We start from the raw sequence: 20,657 nt of genomic DNA, 5'->3' as shown, positions 1-20,657 counted from the left end.
CCCCAGATGGTTACAGGAGGTCCCTCCGGGTGGGCTTGGCAGGGTTCATCAGAAGGAGCCCTCTCCAAGAAGCCTGCTTGTCCTTTGAGCCCTCCCTTGCGGCCCTGGGCCTGGAGGGGCTGGTCCCCAAGAGGACTGGACAGAGCAGCAAACTCCCCCCACTGTGGAGAGGCTTTTCAAAGCAGACGTGGCTAGGAGGCTCCAACTGACCAGAGGGGTTTGGGTGGGGAGAAGGTTCCCTGGTATGAAAAGGGCCATTTCATTCATCTGGAACTGAATCTACACATTGGTAGTTCAGAGGGAGACGTTTCCAGGAGAAAATTTTAATTGGGCAATTCCTCATGTTTTATATGACTCCCCAGTTGATAATCCTGAGGGCTTCCTCCTTTGTAGGACACAAATTGTGAAAACCCCAAGGGCCACCAGCCCCAAGGCTTCAAGTGGCGAGAGGCCAGCCTCCTGGAAGGGGTGACTAACTCTGGCAGCTGCTGGAAAGCTAAGAGAATCCAGGCCTGGTTAATGATGGAAAAGAGACACCTTGGAGATTCCAGGCTGTGGGTTGGGCAAGACTTCTAAGAAGAAGCTAGCCACTGTCATATCATCACCCCAAAGGTCCATGGGGCTTTATTTTCAAAAGGGGCTGGAGAACCCTCGGCTCCCAGGCCTCCTTATCGTGATGGAGTTTGCTCCCCATGGAATCCCAGCCAGTTTCCTCACATGTGGAGAAGCAAAAAGATACTGGGCAAAAACTCGTATGTGGCTGGAGAAGATGACACAAAAACATATTGATTTAAAACCGGAATTGTTCCTGTTGGGGATTTTACTGGGAATTTATAGTAAAGAAACTGTATATTTAATTATTCATGTAATAACCACAGCTAGAATTGTATTTTCACAAAACTGGAAAAGCGAAGAGACCCCTATAGATGAAAAAGCGATTAAGAAAATATTAGAATGTGCAGAAATGAACAGATTTAACACTTGCAATTCCAGAAAAGAAAGAATCAGATTATTATAATATATGGGAGTTATTTTATCAATGGTTAGAGAATAAATATGAAAGCAATGTATTGTAAAAATAGATAAGTAAAGAGAAGTGTTAGGTTTATGTTATTTTATCAGTATTATTATTGTTTATAACAGTCTCATTTGAGACAATGATGAATCCGCATACAGACAGGAGGTTGAACAACTAGCCGCCTGGTGCGACCGGAACAATCTGGAACTGAACACACTCAAAACTGTAGAAATGGTGGTAGACTTTAGGAGAAACCCTTCCATACTCCCACCTCTTGCAATACTAGACAACACAGTATCAACAGTAGAGACCGTCACATTTCTAGGTTTTACCTTATCGTAAGATCTAAAATGGACAGCTAACATCAAAAACATCATCAAAAAAGCACAACAAAGACTGTTCTTTCTGCGCCAACTCAGTAAGCTCAAACTGCCCAAGGAGCTGCTGATTCAGTTCTACAGAGGAATGATTGAGTCTGTCATTTGCACCTCTATAACTGTCTGGTTCGGTTCTGCAACCCAACAAGAAAAACACAGACTTCAGAGAATAATTAGAACTGCAGAAAAAACAATGGCTACCAACCTGCCTTCCATTGAGGACCTGTATACTGCACGAATCAAAAAGAGGGCTGTAAAAATATTTACAGACCCCTTGCATCCTGGACATAAACTGTTTCAACCCCTACCCTCAAAACGATGCTATAGAGCACCGCACATCAGAACAACTAGACACACAAGGACAGTTTTTCCCCAAACGCCATCACTCTACTAAACAAATAATTCCCTCAACACTGTCAAACTATTTACTATATCTGCACTACTGTTAATCTTCTCATTGTTCCCATCACCCATCTCCTTCCACTTATGACTGTATGACTGTAACTTTGTTGCTTGTATCCTTACCATTTATATTGATATTGTTTTCTGATTGCTTATTTGTACCCTATGATTGTCATTAAGTGTTGTGTCTTAGAATTCTTGATGAATGCATCTTTTCTTTATGTACACCGAGAGCATATGCACCAAGACAAATTCCTTGTGTCACACTTGGCCAATAAAAAATTCTATTCTATTCTATTCTATTCTATTCTATTCTATTCTATTCTATTCTATTCTATTCTATTCTAATATAAGAATGAATGTAAGAAATGAATATGGTGATAAGTTTAATTGCTAAGACACAAAGAATTTTATACTCAGATGTCACACTGTTTATTGTAAGATAGAATGTTTGTATTAAAAGAAAATTTTTAAAAAATTAAAAAAGGAATTCCAGCCAGTTGCTGGAGGACCAGGGTGGTTCTGCTTCCCAGCTTCCCAGGAGGCACCTACCTACCTGCCTCCACCCAACCCATCCTTGGGGCCCTGCAGAGCCCAGGCAACCCCAGAGGTGACCCATGCTTTTGCAGATTTCCTGGATTCTCCTGGGGCCATTATTAATTATTGTTTGTTTAGTGTATGGGGAGCCTGTAACAGAAAGAAACAAATATATACATGCAATCCATGTAGTTATATATGAAACTTCTCTGGGGGTACAGCAGTGGCCTCCTACCTGGATGTTCAATTCAGCTCTCTAGGCCTCTGGCATTGCTTCGTGCAGATCTTCCAGGAAACTAGGGAACGCAGACTGTGGGCAACCTTGCACAATGTGTTTAATAGCTGGCGTATCAGCATCACAATCGCAACAAGGGGAATCTTTCCATCCCCATTGACAAAGGACAGGGATTTTCTTCCAGTATCACACCAAATTCTCTTCAATTTCGGGCAGACACTGCGAGGCAGGTCAAAACCTCCCAGGCTTAGGAAAGCCAGACCTGCAGGTTCCCTGGACAGGCACATGCCAATGAATTGATGCCCAAGGAAGAGAAGGGCCTTGGGAGATGCCTTGCACTCCTTTGCCAAAGGGCCTTGGTGCCCCCAGCTTGGAGGGCTCAGAGAGTAGAAAGAAGACTGGGAGAGGGGGGCCTGGCCTGGCTGCCTCCTTGGAGCCCCTGGGGTCCCCTGCTCATTCAAAACGCCTATTTTCAAAATGGGCCCCTACATAGAATCAAAATCAGAGAAGACTCTGCTATTCAATCTGGCAGGACTAGCCTAAATATTATTTTAATTTGATTTTAGTTTAATTTAGTTTTAATTGAATTTTAAACTGTATTAATCTATTTATAATTTTATATTTTAGGGTTTTATATCGGTCTTTCGACCGTTTTTAGTTTTAAATTGGCCGGTTAAATATTTCATTTTAAATGTATTTTAAATTTATTGTGTACCTATGTGTTTTAATATGGTTGTACACCGCCCTGAGTCCTTCGGGAGAAGGGCGGTCTAGAAATCTAATAAATAAATAAATAAATAATAAGTATTAGTGCTGCTTTATAAAGCTTTAGTAAGGCCACACCTGGAATACTGCATGCAGTTTCAGTCACTGCATTACAAAAACATGTTGAGACTTTGGAAAAAGACAGAAAAGAGCAACTAAGATGATTAAAGGCCTGGAGAAGAAAACATATGAAGAACAATTCCAGGATTTGGGTATGGTTACTATCGAGAAAAAGAACCAGGACTGATGTGATAGCAGTATTCCAGTATTTGAGGGATTGCCACAAAGAAGAGGGGGTCCGCCCATTTTCCAAAGCACCAGAAGGCAGGACAACAGGTGGAAACTAATCAAGGAGACAAGCAACCTGGAATTAGGAGAAACTTCCTAATAGTGAGGACAATTAACCAGTGGAAGAGCTTGCCACCAGAAGTTGTGGGTGCTTCATCACTGGAGATTTTTAAGACTGGACAGCCATCTGTCTGAAATGCGATAGCGTAGAAGACTAGAAGGTCCCTTGCAGCTCTGTTCTGATTCTGGACCCTTCTCCTCAATATGAGCTTCTGTTATCACTTTCCCCAGCGAGGGGGGGGGAGCTATTTTCCAGGGGCCCGGCCGGCTGCTTCAGCTGGGCCCGAGAGATAGACCAGGTCAAACACAGCAGTCCTCAGACTGCCCCCACCCCCACCCCTGGCACACCCAAGGCCTGCTGGTGGGAGAGATAGCTCTGCCCCACCTCTGAAGCCGAGGAGAGGTTGATGGCTAGCAGGACAGGGAAGGGACCCCAGGCAGATTGAAGCCAGATTCAGGGGTGGGGAACAGAGGTAGAATTGGGGGTGGGGGCTGGCTTGCGGTCAGCCAGCGAGGTAAACTTGGTGGAATCAATCCCATAGAAGGTCCTCCTGCCCCTGCCCCAGATTCCTCACTGCTTAGAGACAGGAATCCCTCTTCTAAGGCAGACCAGGGAAGGCCGCTTTGAGTTCTGACTGGGACCCACAGAATAGGTGGGGAAGCCGCTCAAGGCCCTTTCTGGAGGGTCCAAACTAACGCATGGCTGTGAGATGATGGCTTTCCCCAATCCCTGGGTCACCCTGACCTGCTCCCCATCTCCTCTTCCTCCAAGAGTTCAACAGGATGCGCAATGCACATACTACCCACAACAACCACCCTGTGGAGTAGGCTGGGCTCAGCCGAAGGGCTAGTCCCTTGCCCTCCCTCTGGGGGAGCTGCAGGGGCTGCCCCGGACTGGCTTTGCTGCTCTCTTGAGCATTTGGACTCCTCTGCCTGGGGAGGGCCGGGGCTTCAGGAGCAGGAGCCACACATCATAAGATTCCTCACAAATATTCATAGATGGTCATCCACTTACAACCACAATTGAGCCCATTTACGTCGCTAAGCAAGACAATTGTTAAGTCAGTTTTGCCCCATTTTACGACTTTTCTTGCCACAGCTGTTAAGTGAATCTGGCTTCCCCATGGACTTTTGTTTCAGAAGGTTGCAAAAGCGCATCACATGACTCTGGGACACACTGCGACCGTCATAAATATGTGTCAGTTGCCAAGCATGACCCTGGGGATGCTGCAATGGTTGCAAGTGTGAAAAATGATCATGTCATTTTTTCAGTGGTGTAACAGGTCACTAAGAGAACTGTTGTAAGTCGAGGACTACCTGTATATCCGTTCAGACACACAGGGAAACTGTTTGCTGCCCATCTCAGCAAAGCCTTCTCCAGCTGGGCCCCCTCCCATTTCTCAAAAGGGGAATTGGGGAAGGGTTTCTCTGCCGCTGACGGGGGTGGGAAGGTGCTTGCTCGCTGCTGCCTGTCCAGTCCACCTCCCGGAGGGTCACTGGGGGCTCCCCATGTGTCAGAAGGAAGCCAGAGGCGCCACTGCTTCCCCACAGGTCCAAGGAGTTCTGGAGAAGCTGGGGTGTGGGGTGGGAGAAGCTGCGCAGCCCGAAAAGGGGTCCTCGAAGCTCCTTAAGGAGCCCAAGTGGTGTCTGGGGGCGGGTGTGTGTGTGTGTGTGTACAGAAAGCAGCCTAGAGGCAGTTCCAGGCCTACACCAGGCAATCCCGCAGAGTATCTCCTCCTCTGTCCCAACAAACGGACCGCGTGGGGGGGGGAATTTGCCCCTCGGGTCTCACTCATCCTAGATGCCCTCCCAGTCAGCCCACTAAATAGCAGCCAGGTCAGTGTCCTATAGTGGAGAAGAGTTCCATCGATTCCTTCGCCCCCCCTCTCCCTCTCCACCGCCCTCCCTGCTCTAGCAAAAGTTAAAGAATCCCCTCTAGAAAAGTTTGGTGGGGCAGCTAAGAATGCTCCCTGTCCCCCCCCCTCCCCGCTAAAAGTGGGGGGAGGGTCTCCATCAGTGTTTCTCAAGGGCTTCAGACTTCAACCCATCGGCCTTTGTAGCCTAGCCCCCCTCCCCGCCCCTCCACTGAGGGAAAGACAGCGCTCCGCCAACCTCCGGGTCCCGTTCCCGAAAGCGCCGGCCTCTCTCTGCCGGCCTGGCGGCGGGACGGTTCCAGGCTGCGGTCTCGGCCGGGAGGGCTCCATAGTCAGGAAAAGTCCCCCACCGCACCTCCCCTCCACCAGGCCAGCAGCCTCCCCGGACGCTCTCCGAGGAGCGGACCTGGGCGGCCGGCGGCGAAGCGGCAGCTCGCTCCTCAGCCAATTGAACGGGGTCGGGGCTGCGGGGCTGCCTGCAACTGGGCTTAGACCCGGCCTTGGAGTTGGCCCCGCCGACGGAGCCGGCCCGGGAAAAGCGCAGCAGCATCCAGTCGCGCCCCGGACACGAGCCCACCCGCTAAACTGCGCCCGCGGTCCGAACGGAGACAGAACAAGCCCTGAGCTCGAAGGGGGGGGGCATGAAGGCTCCGTCCTCTTTGGTGGTAGCTGCCCCCCCACGGCTCTGAACGTGGCCGAGAAGCGCCCCCCACCCCCACCCGCCGAGCTGCCCCTCCAGGAGACGGGAGCGCCGGCCGGCCAGTCAGCTCGCTCGGCCGGAGCGCCGCTGCGCCCAGGAAGCTGGAGGGCGGCGGGGAAGAGCGGCCTTCTGTGCGCCCCCTCCCAAGCAGAGAGAGACGGAGGGAGATAACGGGCTGCGGGCAGGAGAGGCGCCGGGTCCGGGCGAGGCCCGATCCGGGTAGGCGGGGCTGCCGGGCGCAAGGTATAAAAGTTGCCCCCCGCGGTCCGGCCTCAGCTCCCTCCGCCCTTCTCGCGAACAGCCTCTCGAGCGCTCCCTCCTCCAGCAGCCAGCATGGTGCACTGGTCGGCCGAAGAGAAGCAGCTGATCACCTGCCTTTGGAGCAAGGTGGACATAGGCGAAGTCGGCGGTGCCACCCTCGGGAAGTAAGAGCTCCTGGCCGGGCCGGGGGGCGGAGGGCGGGCCCCGCGGGGACCCCCGTCCCCATCTCCTCCTCCTCCTCCTCCTCCCCTTCCTCTCCCTCTCTCCTGGCAGACTGCTGGTGGTGTATCCCTGGACCCAGCGGTTCTTCGCCCACTTCGGGAACCTCTCTGGCCCCAGCGCCATCTGCGGCAACCCCCTGGTCAAGGCCCACGGCAAGAAGGTGCTGACCTCCTTCGCAGAGGCCATCAAGCACCTGGACAGCGTCAAGGAGACCTTCGCCAAGCTGAGCGAGCTGCACTGCGACAAGCTGCACGTGGACCCCGAGAACTTCAGGGTGAGGTGGACCCCCTCCCTCCCTCCCGGGCCGGGCAAGGGCCCCTGTTGGGCACCTCAAGACTGGGCGGGCAGCCTGAGAGCTCTGAAATGATGGCAATGAGTCCTTTTTTGAGCAGGAATGAGCAAAAGTCCCCTTTCTTCCCAGGAGAGGCACAGGTGTCCAGACACAGGACTGACCTGGGTCAGATGGACAATTGACCCTCTTTCCTGGCCTTTTGGGGAGCCCAGGAGGAAAAGAGGGAACATCTCAGTGTTTCTTTTCTTCTTTCTGTGCTTGGTGGGCAAACTCCTTTCTAGTGTGCTCCACTTGGGGGAGGTGGGATGTTGGGGGGGGGGGGGCAGAGATGCCAGCAAAGGCTCCTCTTGCAGCAGCCTTCAGTATCCCCCTCCCTTCTCTTCCAGCTTCTGGGCAACATCCTCCTTATTGTCCTGGCCGGCCACTATGGGAAAGAGTTCACTCCCTGCTGCCACGCCGCCTATCAGAAGTTGACCAATGTGGTGGCCCACGCCTTGGCCCGCCGGTACCACTAGACCTCCCGGTGGCATAGCAGCTGCCTGCCCCCCCTCGCCACATCTGGAGCCCCTCCTCGCCCACTGATGATGCAATAAAAGTCCTCTTCAAAACAAGCAGAGTGGCACATTTTTATGGTCCTGGGAGGGAGAATGAGGGGTTTGGGGAAGTCCTGTGGGTCGCCCCAAAACCCCACCCGTCACCCTAATGAAGCACAGTAGAGGGGCGGAGGGAAAGGAATAGGATTTGTTTGGGGGGAAGTCGGGCCTGCAGAAAAACAGGTCCCGCCATTTGCCAAGTCTCTTGAGTCTCTCACCGCTCTGCTGTTGCTGGGGAACCATCCTTTCTTTGCTAGGGGAGGGGGGGGCTGTCTCTAGAGCCCCCCCCCACTTTTGATCTCAGGCTTTGTTGATAAGGAAATAGGACTTCTCTTTGGCCCAGAAACTGGGGCTGCTGGGGGAAGGCTTATTCAGAAGCCAATAAGCTTTCACACAGAAACCTAACTGGGTCCCTTAATTAACTTTTGCAAAGTGGGTGGTGTGAGCGCACAATACATTGACACAACTTGATAAGTTCTCATTGCCCCCCCCCACCTCCCAGTATTCACCAAATTTAGCTCATGCGTGCCTGGGTGACCTTCAGGAAAAGCTCTGAATATGCTGGCATGAGAGCTAATGGAGAGGCTGGGGAGAGGGGCGGGGAGGGGGGGATCATGCTTGTTAGCCAGCCTGCACTGCCCCATGTCCAGCGGGGAACTGAGCTGGTTACCACTCCAGACAGGGGCACTGTTCAAAGCCCATCAACTCCTTTCTCAAGCCTTCTTAGGGGAAGGGGGATCCACAAGCTCCCCACCTCCAGAGGTCTCCCCATGGCTAGACCAAGGTGCAGCAGTCTTGCATTTATTTATTTATTAAATGCAACTCAACCCTGGGGGAGGGGGCTCCCAAACAACAATGCAGCAATAGCAACAATAACAATCCTATAAACAACAACAATCACATAAATGCCACACAGAAAACTTGGTGCCCCCAAACTCCACAGGGCCAGAGAACAACTTTTTAGGGCCCCACCCTCACCCTTCCCCAAGACTTGTGGGAAGAGCAAGGTCTGGGGGGGGTGTCTGTTGCGTCTTAAGGGCCGGGTGAGCGTTCCAAGGAGGCCCCCATATCTGCCCAGATCCACCAGAGCGCAGCCTTTGAGGGAAGGCCTGGAGAGCGCCTGGAAGTTGATGCCAGTTATTTATTTATTTATTTATTTTTATTTTGTCAATCATATATAAGATAACAAGTAAAAGTATAAACATAATTTGGATACATGAAAAGAGTAAGTAAAAAGGAATATTAGGACAGGGATGGTAGGCACGCAGGTGCACTTATGCATTTATGCAGGATGAGCATCCAAAGAGCAAAGAGAGGCGGGGTGGGGGGTAGGGACCCCCCTACTTCAGAGGTCATCCTTCCTAGGACCTTCCCCAGCTGGCTTTTCCCCAAGGGGGGCAGAGAAGAAGCTAGAGGGACTCTCCTTCCTCCTCACCCTAAACTAAGACATACAAAGAACAGTTGCAGGAATTGGGAATGTCACATTGAATGAAGAGAAGGATTAGGGGTGACATGATAGCAGTGTTGCAATATTGGAGGGGCTGCCACAAAGAAGAAGGGGGTCAACCAGCAAGGTGAAATCCAGCAGGTTCTGACAGGTTCTGGAGAACCAGCAGTGGAAATTTTGAGTAGTTTGGAGAACTGACAAATGCCACTTCTGGCTGGCCCCAGAGTGGGGTGGGAATGGAGATTTTGCAGTATCCTTCCCCCAGGAGTGGGGAGGAAATGGGGATTTTCTAGTATCCTTCCCCTGCCACGCCCATCAAGCCACGCCCACAGAACCGGTAGTAAAAAAAATTGGATTTCACCACTGGGTCAACCTATTCTTCAAAGCCCCTGAAGGCAGGATAAGAAGCAACGAATGGAGACTAATCAAGAAGCGGACCAATCTAGAATTAAGGAGGAATTTCCTGGCCCTTAGAACAATGACCCAGTGGAAAAGCTTGCCTTCAGAAGTTGTGGGTGCTCCATCAGTGGAGATTGGACAGCCATTTGTCTGAAATAGTCCGGGATTCCCTGTCTGAGCAGGAGGTTGGACTAGAAGACCTCCAAGGTCCCTTCCAACTCTGTTATTCTTCTTGGGCCAGAGACCTGTGCCTCCCTCCACCATGCTCAAACCCAGAGTAGCTGGGCACCAGCAGAGCTCCTCTGTTGCTTCTGCTCCCCCTTGTTCATCAGAGGGGCAAGGCCCAACGATCCTTTCCCGCTGGGGGCTGTTCAACCTCTGTGGTGGGAAGGAGCTGCCTGGCTACTCCTGTCCCCACTGCACAAACCCAGGAAACTCACCATTCTAGGCTAGATGGGGAAGCTGGGAAACCCCAGCAGGAGGGAGTCAAGAGTCAAGATTCCTCCTTGACGTACAATTTCTTTGCAATAGTGGTGAATATCTGTAGCTCAGGTGTAGGACGAACCTTCTTCCTCACACAATTTCTTGCTGGTTTCCAAAGGGGAGCTGTGGATGAAGCTGGGTCAGTTAAGAAGAGATTTGTGGTCTGTGCTGACTCTCTTTGAGATGAACTTGGATGGATCTAGGAGATTCTTATCCAATTAGATAAAGACCCCCTAGAACAGAGGTCTCAAAACTTGACACAGCACAGCTGGCTGGGGGTTTCTGGGAATTGAAGTCCACAAGTCTTAAAGTTGCCAAAATTGAAGATCTCTGCTCTATAGCAGAAGTCTCCAACCTTGGCAACTTGAAGCCAGCTTTGCTGGCTGAGGAATTCTGGGAGTTGGAGTCCACAAGTCTTCAAGTTGCCAAGGTTGGAGACCCTGCTCTAGGGTGCCAGAACATTTAATAATTATCTTAAAAGGGAGATTAATAAAATGTTGAAACCAGAAATCATAGAGTGTGTGAAGTTCTCCTGCTATTAGCTCATTAAGCCAATGGTGATATATGATTTTGTGCTGATGTGAGGCTGATAAATCAAATAGCCAAGTTTGATAGCTATTTATGCCTCATATAGATGATTTGCTAGATCAGCTAAGAGGAGCTAAATTCATGCCAACGTTAGATTTCGCAAAAAATCACTGGTAAATCCCTCTGGAGACAGAATCAAGCGAGAAAACAGATTTTGTAACACTGCAAGGTTCATTTCCAATCACCAAAACGCCATTCGGTCTGCGTGGAGCTTCTGTCACCTTCCAAACATTAACAGGCCAAATCTTACCTGGCCGAGGAAAGTGGGACGAGGTTTACCTGGATGACATCATTGTCTATTTAGAGCATTTGGGAACAACGGCAACAAGTCTCAAAAAACCCTGGTCTTTCAGGCAGTCCAACAAAATGTCCCCTGGGCTTTTGTAATGCAATGCGGAAATGACCTCGCATAACGAGGGGAAGAGATGCTGCCCAGGAAACGGTGGGAGAAGAGAGGCAGGAGCCTCCAGTGGCTTAACAGCCAGAGGAAGAAATGTAGAAAAGATCAGGAGTGAAAAGCAGCACCAGGACGTTTGTGCCTTCAGACATCCAGAATTCTGCTCATGTAGACTTAGAATAGAATAGAATAGAATAGAGTAGAGTAGAACAGATAGCATAGAATGGCATAGAATGGCATAGAATATAATAGAAAATATGGAATGGAATGGAATGGAATAGAATAGAATAGAATAGAATAGAATAGAATAGAATAGAATAGAATAGAATAGAATAGAATAGAATAGAATAGAATAGAATAGAATAGAATAGAATAGAATAGAATCTTTATTGGCCAAGTGTGATTGGACACACAAGGAATTTGTCTTGGTGCAAAGGTGTACATAAAAGAAAAGATACCTTCATCGAGGTACAACATTTACAACACAAATGATGGTCATAGGGTACAAAATTAACACTTAATGATACAACACTTAATAATAATCATAGGGTACAAATAAGCAATCAGGAACAATCATCAATATAAATCATAAGGATTACCAGCAACAAGGTTACAGTCATAAGAGGAAAGAGATTGGTGATGGGAACGATGAGAAGATTAATAGTAGTGCAGATTTAGTAAATAGTTTGACAGTGTTGAGGGAATTATTTGTTTAGCAGAGTGATGGCCTTCGGGGAAAAACTATTCTTGTGTCTAGTTGTTCTGGTGTGCAGTGCTCTATAGTGTCATTTTGAGGGTAGGAGTTGAAACAGTTTATGTCCTGGATGTGAGGGATCTGTAAATATTTTCACGGCCCTCTTCTTGATTCGTGCAGTATACAGGTCCTCAGTGGAAGGCAGGTTGGTAGCAATTATTTTTTCTACAGTTCTAATTATCCTCCGAAGTCTGTGTCTTTCTTGTTGGGTTGCAGAACCAAGCCAGACAGTTATAGAGGTGCAAATCTCTCAAAGACTCAATAATTCCTCTGTAGAACTGGATCAGCAGCTCCTTGGGCAGTTTGAGCTTTCTGAGTTGGCGCAGAAAGAACATTCTTTGTTGTCCTTTTTTGATGATGTTTTTGATGTTAGCTGTCCATTTTAGATCTTGCGATATGATAGAACCTAGAAAATCCAGTTGTGGTTCCTGTCTGGTTTGCCTGGAAGAGCGGAGAGCTATAAAAAAATTAAATATTTAGGTATCCTGATAGGAAATGGAGAGATGAGATTTGGTAGAAAGAAAATATTGGCTCTGAAAGAAGTCAAGGCTCCCAAAGCAAAGAAGGAAGCGCTTTATTTAATTCAGAGTTAGGAGAATGGAGACCATCCAGTGGGGTATTTAGCCAAGAAGCCATGACCAGCAGAAGCCAAGCGACTCTGAAAAGGAAGCCTTGAAATGGGCCCTAGATGCCCTCACATTAGATGACTGTGGCTGAGAATTCCCGGTTGAGATAGACCATCAGTCATCAGTCTGGACAATGGGCACGACAGACAAGGATCCTCAAATTCTATGCTGGTTCCTATCGTTACAACCCAACAAGTTTGTTATCCTGCACAGAGCAATGACACAAAACATCCTTGCAGATTTTCAATTCCATCAGGGACAAAAAAGACACACACACAAATACACAATGAGCTGCTGGTGAAGATGGTGCGAATAAGAATGCCAATACAGAGAGTCCTCGACATGACCATAATTGAACCCAGACTTACACTAGTAAGTTATGTCAGTCATTAAGTGGGTCACCACGTGATTGACCCAAGCTTACAATATGTTTTCTGGGTAGTGGTTAAATGATGCAGCAGCCATAACATAAACACCGTGATTGTTAAGCAAACCCATTCTTCATGGTGTTTTTTTTACCAAACCTGGAAGCAAACACTGGTTTCCAGCAAACACACACACACACACACACACAAACACACACTGTGAATTGTGGCCAGAAGGCTATGGAGTGCTGCAAATGGCCTAGAAGGTGTAAGAGCTACACTCACAGATAGTGATATTGACCCAGAACATGGAGATTAAACTGGGCAACCAGTGACTGGTTATGTCCGCCTTTCCTAGAGATCCTGTCTTCACCAGGTTCTTTAATGCCTTCCAGGATGGCAGAGCTTGTAACGCACAGGAAAAGTTCCTTAAAATTCAGGCAGATATTCAGAGACACACCTGCCATGAAAGCAGCTCCTGCTGAACTGTCTAACACAGCCAAACATCAGGAAATGTTTTATGACATTTTGTGTTATGTCATAAGATACATTATGATCATCTTTATGTCTACAATATTTTATAAAATTTGCCAAATTTCAATCCCACAGGAATCACGGCTCCTGGATTGTAGATGCATTCTTTAAATTAGCCCATTTAGGGTAGGTTGTCTCCAGAAGTTTTGCCCTCTGATCAGGGGTGAAATCCAGTAGGTTCTGACAGGTTCTGGAGAACCAGTAGCGGAAATTTTTAGCAGTTCAGAGAACTGGCAAATGCTACCTCTGGCTGGCCCCAGAGTGGGGAGGGAATGGAGATTTTGCAGTATCCTTCCCCTGGCACGCCCACCAAGCCACACCACGCCCACCAAGCCACGCCCACAGAACTGGTAGTAAAAAAATTTGGATTTCACCACTGCCTTTGATGCACCATTTTGCCCAGTAGAAGTTCACACAAACGCAAGAGAGCTTTAGTGCCAGATTGATAAGATTGAAATAGGTGTAAACTTATTAGTAATAGGGAGACCGTAGAACAAATAGGAACAAAAATGCGTATAGTTAAGGCTATGGTTTTCCCAGTTGCAATGTATGGCTGTGAAGGTTGAACCATAAGAAAGGCTGAGCGCCAAAGAATTGAGGCCTTTGAACTCTGGTGCTAGAGAAGACTCCTGCAAGTCCCTTGGATTGCAAGGCGAACAAACAAGTCAGTTCTAGAGGAGATCAACCCTGACTACTCTTTAAAAGGCCAGATCCTGAAGATGAAACTGAAATACTTTGGCCACCTAAAGAAAGAAGGTCTCGCTTTCCAAGAATTCACACGATATATTTTATCAATTTGATAAGCTACATCTGCTGGGCGAGCTGCTAATATCTCAGCAAATACTTCAGAAAAAAATTCCCTTAAATTCTCTTCTTTATTCTCTTTCAGACCACGGATTCTTAGAGCAAATTCCATATTTCTATATTGTATCAAAACTATTTCATCATCTGTTTTTTCCATTTTACTTTGAAATTCAACCATTTTATTTTCTAATTTTGAATTATGTTGCTTAATTTCTTCCATTTCCTCTTCTAATAAAATCACATTTGTTGCCAAACTTTGTACTGCAATTACAAATCCTTCCTTAACTTCTTTATTTCCCACTTGAATTTCTGATATCTGCTCTTTCATTTCAGACATCTCATCAGTTATTACTTTAAATTTTTCTTGCATAAAGTCTTTTAAGTTCTCTTGTACCGCCTCTAAATTCAATGTTCTAGTCTCTGCTGTATGAGCTGGAGAGGCACCAGCTGATGAAATTCCAGAGCCCTTTGTTACAGTAGACTTTAATTGTTTGGCTGCCATCTTCTATAAAATTATTTATTTATTTATTTCCAACTTAATATTCACTTTAAATCTTCTTAACCTCTGAAAAACACAGTCTTTTAAAGCAAAATTTAAAAATCTCCCCTAGATTCTATCAACAGGCAGCAGGCAGCAAAGAGTTAAAGAGTTAAAGTAGCAAATAACAATACCAGCAACAGACAGCAAGCTAAAAGTATCACTTTCGCTTTCCACTCGTTAACTTGTTAACAATTCGCCTCCATTTTCTTGCTGTTTTCAAACTTGTTACAAAGTATCGGGGAATTGGCTTGGCTACTTGCATAAAGTTCTCCCACTTTCGTTCTGTCTGGTATAATCCTTTATTGTCCAAAATAAATCTCAGTGTTTGGTCGTGGTGATTGGGTCCGCCAAAGCAGAAAAATCCTGGGATCTGGAGCACTTCGGGTTGCTGGAGGGAACTTAACCCTTCAAACCCCTTTTTTCTCAGGGCTTTAGGGAAATTCAACCTCTGCCCTCAGCTCACCATCTCTTCTTCTCCCGAAAAGAGGGTTTTTCGAACCGCTGGACAGCAGATTTAAACTGTCCTAGCGATTCCACATAATCCAGAGGTTGGTGATCGTAAAGATCACCGCCATCACCTACGGTGCCAAACAGGAAGTTGCCAAGGGATGTTGTTATTTATTTTACAAATAGAACAGTGAGAAATCAGATTTTGCAAGCCTCATATAAGGGGGAGAAGATTCAGATTGCTGGTCAAGATATTTTAATATTAAAGGAAATTCCACCAAAAATGTTAAGGGCTAGGAAGGAATTTGCCTTCCTGGTGAATGAACTTAAAAAACGTCAGATTGAATATAGATGGGATATTCCAACTGGTATAATAGTATATTATGTAGGGAAAGTACATCGTCTCAATACAGTTGGAAAAGCAAGAGAATTTTATGTTGAGGCATTAAAAGTTGGAAGTCCTCCTCCATTGGAAGCTAGAAGAAGGGAGACTGAAGTGAAGGAAAGAGAAGTGAAGCAGGTACAAGAACAGATTGTGATGGAAGAAGATTTATTACAAGTGTTGGAAATACCTACGATGGGGTCAGACTCAAAAGAACAAAGGCTGACAAGAGCTGCTGCTAAACGCAAGGAACAAGAGATGAAGGCACAACAACAACTGGCAACTACTACAACGGAAATAGTGGGAGGAGCAAGGCCTAAAGCAAAATGTGATCTGCGGCTAGTGTTCCAAAAGTTTCCTTTGGCCGATAATGGCAATTAAACTATTATCTTGGAATGTTAATGGTTTGAATTCACCGCAGAAGAGAAGGAAAGTATTTCACTATTTGAAACAATTTAAAAATGACATTACCTGTTTACAAGAAACACATATTAGATCTTTAGACCAGAAATATTTGATAAATTCAAAACTGGGAGTACATTTTGTTGCCTCCTCTTTGGAGAAAAAAAATGGTTTAGTTATATATATAAAAAGAAGGATATATCAGCAAAATTAATTGAGGTGGATAAGAAGGAAGATACATTGCTATTGAACTTTTGTTGGAGGGAAAGAAGACATTATTAATAGGAGTTTATGCTCCGAATCAACAACAAGAAAACTTTTTCAAGTTTTTAAATAAAAGAATAGTATTTTGGGATTATAAATAATATATATTAATGGGTGATTGGAATGGTGTGTTGGATACTCAAAAAGACAAAAAAAGTTTAAGGAAGATATCAAGCCGGCGAAATTACCAAAGGCTTTTTTTGAAATGATGGAGGACTTGGAATTAAGAGATATTTGGAGAGAACATAATACAGAAGAGAGGGATTTTACCTTCTTTTCTGACAGGCATCAATCATTTTCGAGGATTGATTTTATTTTGATTTCTAATGATTTGTACTCTAGAGTGAAGAAGACGAAGATTTGTTCAAGAACTCTATCTGATCATAGTCCGGTTTGGATTGAATTTGATCGGGAAAAGGAGGCTAGGAGATCTTTACAGAAAGATCTTGACAGACTTGAACATTGGGCGCTATCTAACAAAATGAAATTCAACAGTGAAAAAAGTAAGGTTCTACATTTAGGCCAAAAAAACAAAATGCACCAGTACCGTATATGTGGTACCTTGCTCAATAGTAGTACCTGTGAGAGGGATCTTGGAGTCCTAGTGGATAACCATTTAGATATGAGCCAGCAGTGTGCAGCAGCTGTTAAAAAAGCCAACACAGTTCTGGGCTGCATAAACAGAGGGATAGAATCAAGATCACGTGAAGTGTTAGTGCCACTTTATAATGCCTTGGTAAGGCCACACTTGGAATATTGCATCCAGTTTTGGTCGCCACGATGTAAAAAAGATGTTGAGACTCTAGAAAGAGTGCAGAGGAGAGCAACAAAGATGATTAGGGGACTGGAGGATAAAACATATGAAGAACGGTTGCAGGAACTGGGTATGTCTAGTTTAACAAAAAGAAGGACTAGGGGAGACATGATAGCTGTGTTCCAATATCTTAGGGGCTGCCACAAAGAAGAGGGAGTCAGGCTGTTCACCAAAGCACCTGAGGGTAGAACAAGAAGCAATGGGTGGAAACTAGTCAAAGAAAGAAGCAACTTAGAACTAAGGAGAAATTTCCTGACAGTTAGAACAATTAATAAGTGGAACGACTTGCCTTCAGAAGTTGTGAATGCTCCAACACTGGAAATTTTTAAGAAAATGTTGGATAACCATCTGACTGAGATGGTGTAGGGTTTCCTGCCTGGGCAGGGGGTTGGACTAGAAGGCCTCCAAGGTCCCTTCCAACTCTGATGTTATGTTATGTTATGAGATCATGGAGGTTGAATGAGAATTTGTTTAAATATGAACAAAATGTAAATGAATGTAAAAAGCAAATGAAAGAATTTTTTATTATGAATATGAAAAAAGAAACATCTATAGAGATGATTTGGGACACTAGTAAGGCGTATATGAGAGGAAATCTTATACAAATGAATATTAAATATAAAAATAAATTGCAGAAAAAGAAAAAGGAATTGGAAGAGGAAATTAAAAAGAAAGAACAGTTATTGATAAATAGCCCAGGAAATAGTAAAATAAAAGAATCAATAAATATATTAAGAGGTCAGTTTAACTTGTTGATGGCAGATCAAGTAGCAATTAGTTTACAATATGTAAAACATAATACGTTTAATAATGCCAATAAGCCAGGAAGATGGCTTGCCTATTTAATAAGGAAAAAACAGAAATCACGAACGATTGATAAAATAGAATACAGGGGTAAGGAAATTTATCAAAAGAACGATTAAAAAAGCATTTTTAGAGTATTATAGTAAGTTATATACTAGGGATATGATTGATGATACAGAGATAGAAAGATATTTACAACAACAAAATATTTGTGAGCTTACAGAAAATCAAAGAGAAGAACTGAATCAATTAATTACTTCAGAGGAAATTTTGTTAGCAATTAAGCAAATTAAAATCGGTAAAGCACCAGGTACAGATGGTTTAACAGCTGTTTATTATAAAAATTTACAAAATGAGATGGTTGAACCACTTAAAGAGTTATTTAATAAAATTCAAATGGGAGGAGATGTCTCTTCATGGAGGACAGCCTTTATTTCGTTAATACCGAAGGAAGATCGAGATGGTATTAAAGCAGAGAATTATAGGCCTATATCACTTTTAAATACTGATTATAAGATATTTGCTAAGATACTTGCTAATAGATTAATGCCAGTGATGAATCAAATAATTCATAATGATCAGTCAGGATTATTAAGGGTAGGCAGATGAGATATAATGTGAGGCAAATTGTGAATTTACTTGAATATTTGGAACGAAACAACCAAGTCTCAGTGGCGTGTGTTTTTTTGGATGCTGAAAAAGCTTTTGATAGACTGGATTGGCAGTTTTTATTTAAAGTAATAGAAAAAATGCAATTTGGGGACTATTTTATCCATGCAATTAAAGCAATATATCAGAAGCAAACAGCACAAATAATAGTAAATGGTGGGTTAACAGAAACTTTTAAAATTGGGAAAGGGACGAGACAGGGATGTCCCCTGTCTCCATTACTTTTTATTTTAACTTTAGAAATTCTTCTGAATAAAATACGTGGTTCCAATCGAATAAAGGGAATTAGAGTTAAACATCAAGATTACAGATTAAGAGCTTTTGCAGATGACTTGGTTGTTACTGTATCTCAACCAATATACTCAGCTACTGGTTTAAAAGATATAATTGGTCAGTATGGCAAAGTATCTGGATTTAAGGTGAATCAGCAAAAGACAAAGATGATAATTAAAAATATGAATATACAACAAAAAGAAGAGTTAGAAAGAACTACAGGTTTTGAAATCGTTAAAAAGGTTAAATATTTAGGAATATATATTACAGCTTCAAATGTCAAATTATACAAAAATAATTATGAGGTATTGTGGCAGAAGGTATGGAAAGAAATGGAGAGTTGGAAGAAGTTACAACTATCCCTGTTGGGAAGAATAGCAGCTATAAAAATGAATGTTTTGCCCAGGTTTCTATTTTTGTTTCAAATGATACCGGTGCTTAAGAATGACACCAAATTACAGGAATGGCAAAAGGGGGTTAATAACTTTGTATGGATGGGCAAAAAGCCAAGAATAAAATTAAAAATAATGCAGGATATAAGGGAAAGGGGGGGTCTTAAAATGCCTAATTTAAAATTGTATTATGAAGCAGTTGTCTTATCATTAATTACTGATTGGATTAATTTGACTGAGGAAAGAGTTTTGAATATAGAAGGTTATGGTTTGTTATATGGGTGGCATGCTTATTTATTATATGATAAGAAAGTAGATAAAATATTTAAAAATAATATAATTAGAAATGCATTATTGAGGGTTTGGAGGAAATATCAATATAAATTAGATGGAAAGATTCCAATATGGGCAATCCCAAGACACATGATAGAAAATATAAATATATATCAAAAGATGGAGGTAGTTACCTATAAAGAACTTCTTTGTATGGAAAAGGGGGAATTACAATTAAAATCCAGAGAAAAGATGGGGGAAGAAGGGAAAAATTATACATGGTTCCAATATGGACAATTACAAGCTAGATGGAAACTAGATCAAAAAATAGGTGTTAAGCAAACTGAGGATAATTTGTTAAAACAAATGAGAGATCAAGGCCAACAGCATATTAAGAGGTTGTATAGTGTATTAGTAGAAATAGACTCAGAGACTGAACTGGTTAAGGATTGTATGATTAAGTGGGCAAAAAATTTTCAGCAACCGATAATGTTGGAAACTTGGGAAAGAATTTGGGTGAGGAATGTGAAACTTACACAAGCGCAAAATATGAGAGAAAATTTTTATAAGATGTTTTATAGATGGCATTTAGACCCCAAAAAGTTGTCATGTATGTATTCTAATGTACAGGCTAAATGTTGGAGATGCGATTGTGAAGATGCCACTTATTACCATATATGGTGGACTTGTAAAAAAGTTAAAGCATTTTGGATTAAAGTATGGTGGATCATGCAGAATATTTTGAAAAAGAAGATTAAGTTTACTCTGCAGTTCTTTCTACTAGGAATAATTATGGATTGTACAGCTATAGAGACTAAATTGATCTTGAACTTGCATAGTAGTGAATAGTAGTGAATCTGCACTACTATTAATCGTTTCATAGTTCCCATCACCAATCTCTTTCCACTTATGACTGTATAACTATAACTTGTTGCTGGCAATCCTTATGATTTATATTGATATATTGATCATCAATTGTGTTGTAAATGTTGTACCTTGATGAACGTATCTTTTCTTTTATGTACACTGAGAGCATATGCACCAAGACAAATTCCTTGTGTGTCCAATCACACTTGGCCAATAAAAAATTATATTCTATTCTATTCTAAACTTAATAACAGCCGCAAGACTTTTGATTGCTCAATATTGGAAGAAAGAAGAATTACCTACAATTGAAGAATGGACACTCAAAGTATCAAATCTGGCAGAAATGGCTAAAATCTCTGCTTATTTGAAAGACTATACACAAGAAAAATATATTTTAGAATGGAAAATATGGATTGATTATATTCAAAATAAGTATCAGATAAAAAAATATCAAATAGCATATGAGTAAATTTAGGAAATATTTTGTACTAGATATATTTCTGAAGGA

The 20,657-nt window shown here is 43.9% G+C and overlaps 1 protein-coding gene across 1 annotated transcript; it reads left to right on the top strand.

Annotated features, from left to right (window-relative positions):
- The first annotated feature begins 6,522 nt into the window (after nt 1-6,522).
- Nucleotides 6,523-7,642, top strand: LOC131199494 (hemoglobin subunit beta-2). The gene is made up of 3 exons (XM_058185318.1): nt 6,523-6,681; nt 6,791-7,013; nt 7,418-7,642. Exons 1-3 carry the CDS (start codon nt 6,590-6,592, stop codon nt 7,544-7,546), a joined length of 444 nt encoding a protein of 147 aa, XP_058041301.1. The 5' UTR covers nt 6,523-6,589; the 3' UTR covers nt 7,547-7,642.
- Nucleotides 7,643-20,657: the final 13,015 nt, after the last annotated feature.

This window comes from Ahaetulla prasina, chromosome 5, assembly GCF_028640845.1.
Source record: "Ahaetulla prasina isolate Xishuangbanna chromosome 5, ASM2864084v1, whole genome shotgun sequence".
Lineage (NCBI taxonomy): Eukaryota > Metazoa > Chordata > Lepidosauria > Squamata > Colubridae > Ahaetulla > Ahaetulla prasina.
This window is presented reverse-complemented; position numbering and strand designations above follow the sequence as displayed.